The following is an 11,809-nucleotide window of genomic DNA, read 5'->3' as shown; positions in this document are numbered from 1 at the left end:
GAATACATTTCTGCAATTTCCCCCTCGATTTTAAATGGTTTTTTTTTTAAAGAATGAAATTTGCAACTTGCAGCTGCTAAAAAGGGGAATGAAAAATATTGCAATTGATTGCGTATCTTACGTTTTCATTACATTATTCCAAGTGGAACGTGATCGTTTGCACAGTATTTGTGGGCTGCAAAGCAGCAACAGTGGTGAACGTTTATCGTATTCGCCAGATTGATTTCCGCTAAAAACAAGGGGGAAGAAAAAGCGGACACCATCCATTTACCTCTCCTGCTGCTGTTTTGTTCATTTATTCATCCCCCCCCATCAGATTTGTACACCAAACTGATAGCCAAAACATGAACAAATCTCAAAGTGGTTTACACAAAAAAGGGGAAAAAAGATGAAACAGGAAAGTTACCAATAAGAAGAATGAATATCAATAACATACGACTTGTGGAAAATTTTAAAAAACTGAATTCTCTAACCCAAATTACTTGAATTAACCCGAATTATCCTAACCAGTTACTTGAGCCTGAAATGACGGTGCAGAGAATGTGAATATTTGGTCTCTCCAAGAGAGGAAACCACCAAGTTCACGGGAGACTCTTTATCCGAGTTGCCGGATCTCAGCCGTGCAAAGGGGTGTTGAGATTATCCCCCTCTTTTGCACAAAACAAATAAACAAGGAGCCTATACTCCTATGGTTCCTATATTCCAGGCCTGTCGTCTTGGACTAGCTGGGTCCCTTTCAACTCTCCAGTTCATTGGAGACTGAATGGCCATCTGTCAGGGATCCTTTAGTTGTGATTCCTGCATTGCCAGGGGGTTGGACTAGATGAGCCTTCGGGTTCCCAACTCCATAACTCTATTTCTTTCCGTTTAACACACACACACACACACACACACACACACACACTGTCCATTCCTTCCATTTCAGCAGGGTGGAAAAGTAATCTCTTTCTGGCTCCCTCGCCCATCCCAGTCTGCAAGACGGAGGCTGGCATGTCAGCAGATGCCAAGGTAACTGGAGCTGCCTTCAGATTACAGAGCCATGAGCCTCTCTCTCTCTCTCTCTCTCTCTCTCTCTGAGGGAGGGGGCCTTTCTGGGTGCTCAGCAGGGGGGATGATGTGAGAGGGGAGAAGCGTGGCTGGGGGCCAGCACCCCTTCTTTCTCCACCCCCCTCAATTTCACAGCTGTGCCTGTTTGCTCTGTCATCTGAGAAAGTGGCAAAGCATTAGGGCCCGATCCATTTTATTTCTGCAAAGCCAGGGGGTGCACCAGCTTTGAAGGCTCACTGGCACGTCGTGGGCATTCCTGCAAGTGGCACCTGCAAATTGCTTTGGGGTGCTTCCATGTTCTTTCTGTGCAAAGCAGCGAAATGTCATCCCGGTGGGCACTCTCACCCACAGCTTGGGACTTTATTGAGAAATTATTGAACAATCAAAGCATTTCACAACGCAGCAAAGCAACAAACCAAGTGGTGGTTTGCCATTATAGATCCATAACGCAAGGCTAGATCTTACTTTGGATCATCTAAGATCCGTGCAGAGAACGGGGATATCGTGTCTGTAGAAGCAAAGAGGGCTATCAGGAATGGCTGTGCACAGGCAAGCAGCACCAAATAAAATCAAATTTGCAGAGGTGACATTGTTATTGCTGTGAGGTGTGTGGTCTTTGCTGTCTACAGTGGTAGCTTGGGTTAAGAACTTAATTCATTCTGGAGGTCTGTTCTAACCTGAAACTGTTCTTAACCTGAGGTACCACTTTACCTAATGGGGCCTCCTGTTGCTCCGCTGGAGCACGATTTCTGTTCTCATCCTGAAGCAAAGTTCTTAACTCGAGGTACTATTTCTGGGTTAGCGGAGTCTGGAACCTGAAGCGTCTGGAACCTGAGGTACAACTGTATTTTGTTGTTTCTACAGCCTGTAGACGGCCTTGTGTATAGCAATATAGGAAGGTGGTATTTTTCGCTCCATAAGACGCACCCAGTTTTTAGAGGGGGAATGCAAGAAAAAGAATATTTCTTAAAGGGAGCGCTGAGCATCCCAGGCTCTGCTCAGCGCTCCCTTTCACAAGCCGCATAGAGTGTGTGTGTGGTGCTTGCAGGCTTTTCCCCGAGGAGGGAGAAGGGCAGCCCATCACTGATGAAGGCTCCCTGTGCCCTGAAGAGGCTTTGTGCGGCTAAGCTAGAAGCTAGAACAGCAAGAGGGAGCGCTGCGCAGCGCTCCCTCTTGCTGTTCTGGCTTCTGGGATAGCCGTGCAGCCTGCATTTGCCCCATAAGACACACACACATTTTCCCTTTTTAGGAGGGAAAAAGTGCATCTTATAGAGCGAAAAATATAGTAAAAGTGAATTGAAAAATGAAATGACATATAAAAGTTTATTGCACGGAGAAAGCAGACAGAGAAAACTTTTCCTCCCTCTCCCATAACACCAGAAGTGGCGGACGTCCAATGTAGCTGAACGTTGGAAGATTCGGGACAGATAAAAGAATGTTCTTCTTCATGCAACTCATAATTAAACCAAGGAAGCCTCTCTCCCAGGATCCAGTGATGTCCACCAAGGATGACTTTAACAGAGGATAAATCCCTGATAGTGAACAAGGATCCAGCGATCATGTTAAGGGTAGCCAAATTCTGTGCGATTGCCATAAAACTTAGGGAACAAGCCGTGCTTTCATAATGATTAAGGTTTTGAATGATAATTTTAGGTTATACGTTAGTGACTAAGTTTTAATTTATATATTTTTAAACTGTTGCTATATCTGTATCGTCCCTGTTATACCTAATTGCAAACTCAAATGTATCCCTATGGTGTTTTATGACTTCCTTGATATTGTATGTGGGCTGGAACTGGTCTGTGACCAAAATAATAAAATTCATTCATTTAGAAGAGGATTGGACAAATTCGTGGGGAGGAGAGGGCTATCAAAGGCTCTTAGGCGCAGTCAGAGGCAGCCATGTTCCTGAACGCCATTTGCTGGAAAACACAGGAGGTGAGAGTAGCTCTTGTGTTCGGATCCTGTGCATGGGTTTCCCACAGGCACTGAGAGAACAGGTGGCTAGATGGGTCCCCTTTGGCCTGATCCGGCAGGCTCTACTTATGTCCCGTTGTTCGTACCAAATGAGTCAATGTTTCCCTTGAAATAGGCAAGGCCTTCTTAAACTGGACACTAAGAAAAACGTCCTGAATTTCTCCCCATCGTCTGGTGACAGCCAGTCTGGCTGCAAGCCACAGATAGACAATGCGGACTAATTCTGCGCCGGCCTCTTCTCTGGTCCTTAAAGAGAGCAGGATGCCGCGACTTGGAGGCCCTCAGTGGACGGGAGATGGAGCAGCACAAGGAGCCCGCCAGGCCTGGGAATCCAGGGCGCCATAAATCAAAGGTCTAAACGCAGGGAGCTGACTGCGTCTGGGCCCTCGCCTGTTCCTCTTTGCACCCAGCCGCCGCGTTGATTGACGCCTGGCGCTGGGCTGGACAGGAAGAGTGACGCTTTGGTGCTGTGACGCACAGCCAGCAGGGGCGGGCCGTAGTTCCATGGTGCAGCACCTGCCTCACAAGCAGAAAAACTTAGGTTCAACCCCGCTGGCAGCATCCGCAGGGAGGGGGGGCAGGGGAGTCCCTCGAAGCCGGGGTGGCCAGCATGGTGACCCCAGCCCCAGTCCACATGGCCAGGGGGTCAGGGATGGGGATGGGAGCTGGTGTCGAGCAACACCTGGGAGGCCACAGGTTAGTCGCTTCCTAAGCCCCACCCAATGCTTTTCTTGCAAGATCAGGCAGCTTGCTGGACAGCCAACTCCTGATACTGTCCTCCCCCTCCCTGGGCAACGGCCATGTTGACTTGTGGGGGTGTTGGAGTCCAGCCCCTTCTGGAGGGCACCCCACTGGCTACCCCAGCCCTATGGGGGTCTGACCCGTGAGGGGGGCCTCCTCTGCCCTTATCCTGACCTGAGTGATACATGTGTGGTACCAGGCAAAGTTCAAGGTGTTACTAATAGGATGCAAAGCCCTTAACAATTTGGGACCAGTTTGCAATATTGCCTTAGCTCATCTGTGCTCACGCAACTGCTTTGATCTGCATTAGCTCTGCATTCATAAGAAATCACTCTTTTAGTGGCAGCACCCAGACTTTGGAACTCCCTGCCTCTTGACATCATCCATGTGCCTTCCCTGTACTGCTTCTGCTACAAGCAGTCTTGTTAGGCAAGCCTGCCTAAATATGTAGGGATGCTGATATGTGCTTTAACCTGGTTTTTTAGCTTATTGTTGCATCTTAATTTTTTTGCATGTTTTAAATAGTTGTTGTGAGGACCTTCTCCCGACATGTGTGATGCATGTGCCATGCCAGGCCAAGTTCAAGGTGTTCGTACATCAAACCCTTTTCTTGCAAGATCAGGCAGCTTGCTGGACAGGCAACTCCCATTACCCAGAACTGCCACCTGAGTTTGAAGTGTTTGTCTGCAAACCCCTCACCTGCTTGGGACTGGTCCACCTGCAAGATCGCCTTGCCACCTGCAACCTGCAGACCTGGTCTCTCAATCCTCGTTCCACGCTTCTTTGAAACTGATCTTTTTGGATGGCCCTCTGGAACTCCCTGCCTGCAGACGCCTTCTTTGCTGTACTCTTTTTGGTGCATGGCGAAAACATTTTTGTTTAGGCAAAGCCTATATCCAGTCGTGTGTTTCAACGCTTATATTTATTTTTTATGTTTTTTAATTACTTGCTTTTAGCTGTTTTTCAAATTGACAATTTCACTGTTTTTTTGTGAATTGCTTTGAGGGTTGTTGCTTTTTAAAATGAAGAGGTTTATACGTATTATGAAACCAATCCATCAATAGATTCCTGAGACAGGAATCTGGGGCGGGGGGTTTTGGTGCAAAGAAAGTAAATAATACCTCCCCTGAAACGTCCAGCACCCACCCACCCACTCACCCACCCACCCTGCAGGCTCCAGGCCCTTCATCCAACCCCCTCCCCAAATTTGCCACCCCCCTCTGTCCCCCCCTCCACACCTTGCAGAGCCAAGGCTGGTTTCAAATGACCTGCAGGAGCCTGAGCATCCTTATTTTTAACCCCAGGTGGATATTTAAGCCCCTCCAGCAAACGAAACCTGAGCAAGGCCCCCTCCTGCCCGGCTCCTTCTCTCTCCCTCTACCTTCGCTCTGCCTCACAGGCCCACCCGCCACCCTCTCTATTTTGGGCTCACCGCAGTCAGCACCTCCAGGGCTCCTGGAAGACGCCCCCCCGCCCCTCCCTGCCTGCAGAGCACATCTTGTACCCAAAGCGGATTTGTTTTTTGGGGTGGGGACTGGAGAGTTGGTGGGCCTGGGGTGTGTGGCTTTTCCACACAGTGTCCCAGGTGCAGAGCCGCTGCTGCCAACCAGTGTAGGCAGGCAGCACTGAGCCAGGACTCCAGGAAAGGCAGCTTCTGAAGTGCCTGTTAAATCAACCCTTAATTCAGAACCATGAGGACCAGAATCTTACTTTTATGCTTAGGGTAAAGGCTACACAAGGGACACGGGTGGCGCTGTGGGTTAAACCACTGAGCCTAGGACTTGCCGATCAGAAGGTTGGTGGTTCGAATCCCTGCGACGGGGTGAGCTCCTGTTGCTCGGCCCCAGCTTCTGCCAACCTAGCAGTTCGAAAGCACATCAAAGTGCAAGTAGATAAATAGGTACCGCTCCGGCGGGAAGGTAAACGGCGTTTCCATGCGCTGCTCTGGTTCGCCAGAAGCGGCTTAGTCCTGCTGGCCACATGACCCGGAAGCTGTACGCCGGCTCCCTCGGCCAATAAAGCGAGATGAGCGCCGCAACCCCAGAGTCAGCCATGACTGGACCTAATGGTCAGGGGTCCCTTTACCTTTAAAGGCTACATCTCAGTAGGAGAGCTTGGCATACAGAAGGCTCCAGGTTAATCACCCATGGACATTCCCAGCCCTTTTGTCCAGGCAACCAAGACTAGGATAACCAAAAATGTTCTGTGCCCTCGGGCAAAATGGGTGGGTCTTCCTCCTCCCCTGCCCCCACCCTCCACCCACCTACCTGCTGAGTAGGAGAATGATAGTCAGTGTTGTGTGTGAGAGAGCTGAGCAGAAAGCAGGCTGGAAGCTGGAGACCCAGAGACCTGTTTGCTCCAAAGCAGAGACTAATGGAGAAGCGAGATCTTTTCGGGTGTTGATAGAATCATAGAATCATAGAGTTGGAAGAGACCACAAGGGCCATCGAGTCCAACCCCCTGCCAAGCAGGAAACACCATCAGAGCACTCCTGACATATGGTTGTCAAGGCTCTGCTTAAAGACCTCCAAAGAAGGAGACTCCACCACACTCCTTCAGCAAATTCCACTGTCGAACAGCTCTTACTGTCAGGAAGTTCTTCCTAATGTTTAGGTGGAATCTTCTTTCTTGTCGTTTGGATCCATTGCTCCGTGTCCGCTTCTCTGGAGCAGCAGAAAACAACCTTTCTCCCTCCTCTATGTGACATCCTTTTATATATTTGAACATGGCTATCATATCACCCCTTAACCTCCTCTTCTCCAGGCTAAACATACCCAGCTCCCTTAGCCGTTCCTCATACGGCATCGTTTCCAGGCCTTTGACCATTTTGGTTGTCCTCCTCTGGACACGTTCCAGTTTGTCAGTGTCCTTCTTGAACTGTGGTGCCCAGAACTGGACACAGTACTCCAGGTGAGGTCTGACCAGAGCAGAAGACAGTGGCACTATTACTTCCCTTGATCTAGATGCTATACTCCTATTGATGCAGCCCAGAATTGCATTGGCTTTTTTAGCTGCCGCGTCACACTGTTGGCTCATGTCAAGTTTGTGGTCAACCAAGACTCCTAGATCCTTTTCACATGTACTGCTCTCAAGCCAGGTGTCACCCATCTTGTATTTGTGCCTCTCATTTTTTTTGCCCAAGTGCAATACTTTACATTTCTCCCTGTTAAAATTCATCTTGTTTGTTTTGGCCCAGTTCTCTAATCTGTCAAGGTCGTTTTGAAGTGAGATCCTGTCCTCTGGGGTGTTAGCCACCCCTCCCAGTTTGGTGATGCTGTGAGCCTCTCTGTGCTCTGTGCTCAGGTTGTATTTATGTGCAAATCAAACCATATATCCTAAAGACACCACACACTGTCCCTCACTGCAAAGAAACCGAACCCGGTAAGCAACTGGAACCCCTGAACTTTCTCGCTGCTCAGAGACTGGGCTGGTGCGCAACACTGGTGTCAGAAGTGGGGTTGTGTTTCCTGGAGGAGAAAGCCTCTCCATCTTACGCTTGTATATATATGTAAAGAAAACCAGATATTCTAAAGACACCACAGTCTCCGCTGAACCTCATTCCAAGGAAACTGAACCTGAGTAAGCCCTGGGACCCCTGGAATCTCTCACCACTCAGAGATTGGGGTGTACAAATATTTATGCTGATGTTTGCCTGCAAGGTTCGGTCACAGTTTGTTCCTGACCACATGCTGACTGCTGATTCTGGCCACGCCTGCCGGTCTTAGCCTGCCGCATTCCCTACTTCTCCTGGCTAGTCTTGTTATTAGCCTGGGAAACGAACTCTTCCCTGTACTGGTGTTTGCCAATATCCACCTTCCATTCCTGATTAATCGCCCCCTTTGCAAGGGGCTCTTGGCTTGTGTGGAATAAGCGGTGTTTTGCATTTCAGCCTCCTCCTCTCTCGCTGGAGGTCCCTGGCTGCTCCTGCAATTCCTTCTCCTGCTGTTTTGAAGGCAGCAGACGCATTTCAATCTTAGCAGACAAAGGCCTGCGTTCAAGAGCTGGTAAACTGTGACTCCTGCATTCCAAGGCTAGACGGCACTTTGGGTACCTTTCACCTCTCTAATTCTGAGACATCGAATCACTCGGGTGGGAGATGCAAACACTCTGGCCACAGCGACACCTTCTGTAGAATCCACAGGGTTTACCGTACTGCTTTTCTTTAAAACCTGTCACGCATGTTGCTAGGCCTCATTGTTGTCGATTGTATCTGGGGCCATTTGTCCGTTTCCAGCAGCTGTGCTGAAACACCTTGGTTGGACTCCTGATCATTGCCCCCTTTTGAGGGGGGTGGCAGGTCCCGGGCCTTACTTAGTTCTCCGAACAGGCCCAGAGAGTTTGCAGGATGAAGTCGGGCCTTTTCAGTGGTGGCTCCCTGACTGCGGAATGCTTTCCCCAGAGATATGCAAGAATGGAATGTAATAAATAACAATTCCGTGTGCAGCTCTGCAAATGACGCAACCCCCCTCTGTACCTCATTATCAGGAGTCTAATTGTTTCTGTGCAAGGTGGAGGCGCACGTACCTTGGAACAGAAGGAGACAAACACACACACATGCCAACAGTTGGCCTTTGTGTTTGCGGGTGTCACAGCTACACACCCCCTGTTGCCACAAGGAAAAGGTTTTAGAGAGCATAAGAAGCTGCCTTATCAAGTCCACCTAGCTACATGTTGTCTGCACTGACTGGCAGGTGGCTCTCGAGGGTTTCAGAAACAGCACCTGCTCTGCCACGTAAGGAGAGGTTTTCCTCTTCCTTGCAATCACACAATGTGTGGCGTGTGAAGAGCTCCCAAAGCTCATCCAGTCCATCCCCGCACAATGTCTTAAGGGAACCACGCAGAGTGCAGCCCAGACCTGTCCAGGGCCACGGCTGCTGCTGCTGCCTCCTCCTTTCCATCCTGCAGTGGCCCTTAAGGCCGGTGATGCCTCGGTTGGGGCTATTTTTAACCCTCGCTGCAGCACTTGGCCGGGGACAGCTGCTGTTATTTTAATCAGCCACAAATGCCGCCCCGGGGCCCTGCAGCTTAAGTGAGCTCTGACACTATTTCGGCCCTTTCTGCTGATCCAGAGTCTTATTTTTATACCGGCTGCCCAGATCCCCTTTCTGTGCCATTAGCACCTGGGGCAGTTAGGAACGGGTCTGGGGCCAACGGCAGCTGGCAGGCGGGGCGGGGGGGGGCGCGAAGGCACACGCTGCTCTGCATTCACCTGGGATACAGCTAGCCTGCCCAGGGAACGGAACCAGGAGCTGCGATTCCTGCATTGCATGGGGTTGGGATAGATGACCTTTGGGGGTCCCTTGCAACTCTACGATTCGATGAGCTCCCCACCCACTGGGTTTCAACAGGCCGGTCGCTGTGGCCCCAAACATGACACCCGCCAGATTATTTCGATTTGCCCGCGCAGCCCCCACTTCCAGCCTGCAAGAGGTGTGAGACTCCCCCCCCCCCCGCTTTTCCTGGCCCCACAAGGGTCTCCTCTTCCGAAGGGACAGCAAGGGGCGAGGCCTGGAGAACAGGTTAAATTAACTTTTATTGCTTCTTTCCGACTACATTGCCTGGCTTTCGACTACAGGTTGTAAGGGGGGGGGGCTTGCTGCCTTTAGTAGTAGGTCTCCTTTTCTACCCAGCCTGGGAAAGGAAGAGGGAGGAGGGAGAGAGAGAGAGAGAGAGAAGAGTTAGTGTGTGTGGAATAATAATAATAATAATAATAATAATAATAATAATAATAATAATAATAATTTATTTATACCCCGCCCTTCTGGCCGGGTTTCTCCAGCCACTCTGGGCGGCTTCCAATGGAATATTAAAATACAATAACCTATTAAACATGAAACCGTCTGGAACAGACGGTTGAGTTGGGAAAAGATACACTTGCATGAGAACATGAGGAGGGTGTTGCAGCGGCTGGATCAGGCCAAAAAGCCCCGGAGAACCCAGGAATCGAGATAGACTGCCTCTGGACCTGGAGGCTCCATAGGAACACCCAAAGAGCCGCTGGATCAGGCCCAAGGGAGACTCCTGCTCCCACAGAGGCCAACCAGCGGGAAACCCACTGGCAGGATCTGAGGGCAACACCACCTCTCCATTTGTGTCCCCCCATTATCTTGATTTTCAGGGCAGACTGCCACTGGGCCTGGAGGTTCTGCTGCCACAGGAGCCCCCCATAGGGAGTGCCTGGCTGCTGGATCAAGCCAACGTGAGGTGTGATGGCCTGGGATTCGGACTTGGAGGCTGAACCTGAGGGATCCCAGCCTTCACGGGAGTCCCCGCCTCCAGAACCAGCTGAGCCGGGGCTGGGGCCTGAGCCTGAAGGGCCCTCACCTGTGCTGGATCCTCAGGTGCAGGCACCAGCTGAGTCTGCTCTGGCTCCTGAGGGGATGGAGGACCCATTGCCTGCAGGTGCTCCACTCTCAGCCCCATCAGGGGAAGAGGAGGTTGCCTCTGAGTCTGGTCACCCTCCAGCCTCTCCTGAGCTGCAGAGGCTCAGGGCAGAGAGGCGGAGGGAACTCAGTTCCCGCAGGAGGAGGGCTCGCCTCCAGGCCAGGAGAGGCGAGTCACCTGAGGATTGGGGCTGCCCTGTGCCTCGGGGGAGATAAAAACTAGTCAGCCCCAGTCCCAAGTTGCGGGAGCAACATTGTTGGTTGCTAGTTCCTGCCTGAACCCTGTCCTGCGTTCCTGCCTGAGCTCCTGACCCGCCCTGGCTCCCTGCTTGCGTGATAGGAATTTTATGGTCTTAGATATATGGTAATGTTCATAAGTGTACCAACCAAGCACATACATAGATCAGCACAGGAAGGCCAACCTGGAACCATTTTGATTCCTAAACTGACCAAATCCTTTCTCTGCAAGGTCAAAATGGAGGAGCCTCCCCATTGTCTTTTCCTTCACAAATCCTGTCTTAAGGGTGTGTCTGTGTTTGAATAGGGTGTGAGCCTGTGACCTGACTCACAGGTATTTATCATTACAAAAGACTGGCCAGGCTACCCAGGGTATCCAATCAAGTAACCTGCCAGACAGGAGATAAACAACATTCAAATTTCTGTTTTAAGACAGGCTTTTCTGTGATGTAGATATGATGTTTCTGGGGGTGGTCTTGATCTACAGGGTGGCAATTTCAAAAGTTTTTATAAGGCCTTGCGCACCATTTTTCTGGGTTCCTCCTCCTTCTCCTGCGAGTGAGGGGAGCACCCTGTTGCAACAGATCAATAAAGTTCAAGCTTGCTAGCTGCTTTGCTTCTCAATATTCTCTGGTTGGCCTCTGTTATTTTCTCCTACCAATAGGGAACCTACATAAGGACTCTATATGGGCTCTTGGATACCCCATAAGGGAAAAGGGCAATTTTTGGTTACAACACTTGCATGCCTGTTCCTGACTTCACCCGCCTCCCTGCCTTGCACCCAGCTTCAGCTACTACAGACTGCCTCCACGTTGCACCTTTGACCACGGACCGGACTTGGACCTCGCCTCTCAGGTAACCCATGGGACCAGCACATGAGCGTTCCCTGGCATTCAGAGGTGCCCTGGCTCTGACAGAGGACAGAGGATGTAGCCATTGTGGCTAGAAGCCACCAGTCGATTCATCCTCCGGTCATTTGCCCATCGGAGCCTAAGATGGGGGTCCATCCAGTCTGGCCTCCTGTTCTCACGGCGGCCAACTGGGGGGTCTGCGAGGGAAGCCCTGCACATCCGTTTTGGGGTGGGGGGTCCAGGACGAAACACTCACCGCCAGGGTAGCGGCGTATGAGGAGCTTCCTGACTTCGTCGTAGATGAAAATGAGGAGGCTGTACGGGAAAGCGCAGAACCACCAGGTCACCCTGGAGAGGAGAGAGGGAGGGAGAGAAGCGCTTTGTTTTTCCCCAAAATGCTTTTTATTGAGTTTTCTTTAACAAACACAAACAAAATAAATACTCTAAAATTCAACAATCATATGTCTACTTATTTTCTAAACGCTCTATCGCACACAGACTTCCCTCCCTCCCTCCAACAGGCTTTCATACTGAATTTTCTCTTTTTTTCGCAGGTTTTTAGTAGCATCCTAT

The 11,809-nt window shown here is 50.4% G+C and overlaps 2 protein-coding genes across 2 annotated transcripts in view; both read right to left on the bottom strand.

The window, feature by feature from the left end:
- The window catches only part of LOC310751719 (uncharacterized protein), a 950,206-nt gene that overhangs the window by 665,236 nt on the left and 273,161 nt on the right, over positions 1 to 11,809 (bottom strand). The gene's annotated exons all lie outside the window — the stretch shown is intronic.
- The window catches only part of LOC310751649 (sodium/potassium-transporting ATPase subunit alpha-2), a 46,412-nt gene continuing 43,882 nt past the window's right edge, over positions 9,280 to 11,809 (bottom strand). The window contains exons 22-23 of the mRNA XM_083591043.1: positions 11,493 to 11,584; positions 9,280 to 9,396 (exon numbers count right to left, since the gene is read on the bottom strand). Coding sequence (XP_083447169.1) covers positions 9,368 to 9,396; positions 11,493 to 11,584 — 121 coding nt within the window. The 3' untranslated portion in view covers positions 9,280 to 9,367. The remainder of the gene's footprint in view (positions 9,397 to 11,492; positions 11,585 to 11,809) is intronic.

This window comes from Podarcis filfolensis (genome assembly GCF_964270895.1).
Source record: "Podarcis filfolensis genome assembly, chromosome: 16".
Lineage (NCBI taxonomy): Eukaryota > Metazoa > Chordata > Lepidosauria > Squamata > Lacertidae > Podarcis > Podarcis filfolensis.
This window is presented reverse-complemented; position numbering and strand designations above follow the sequence as displayed.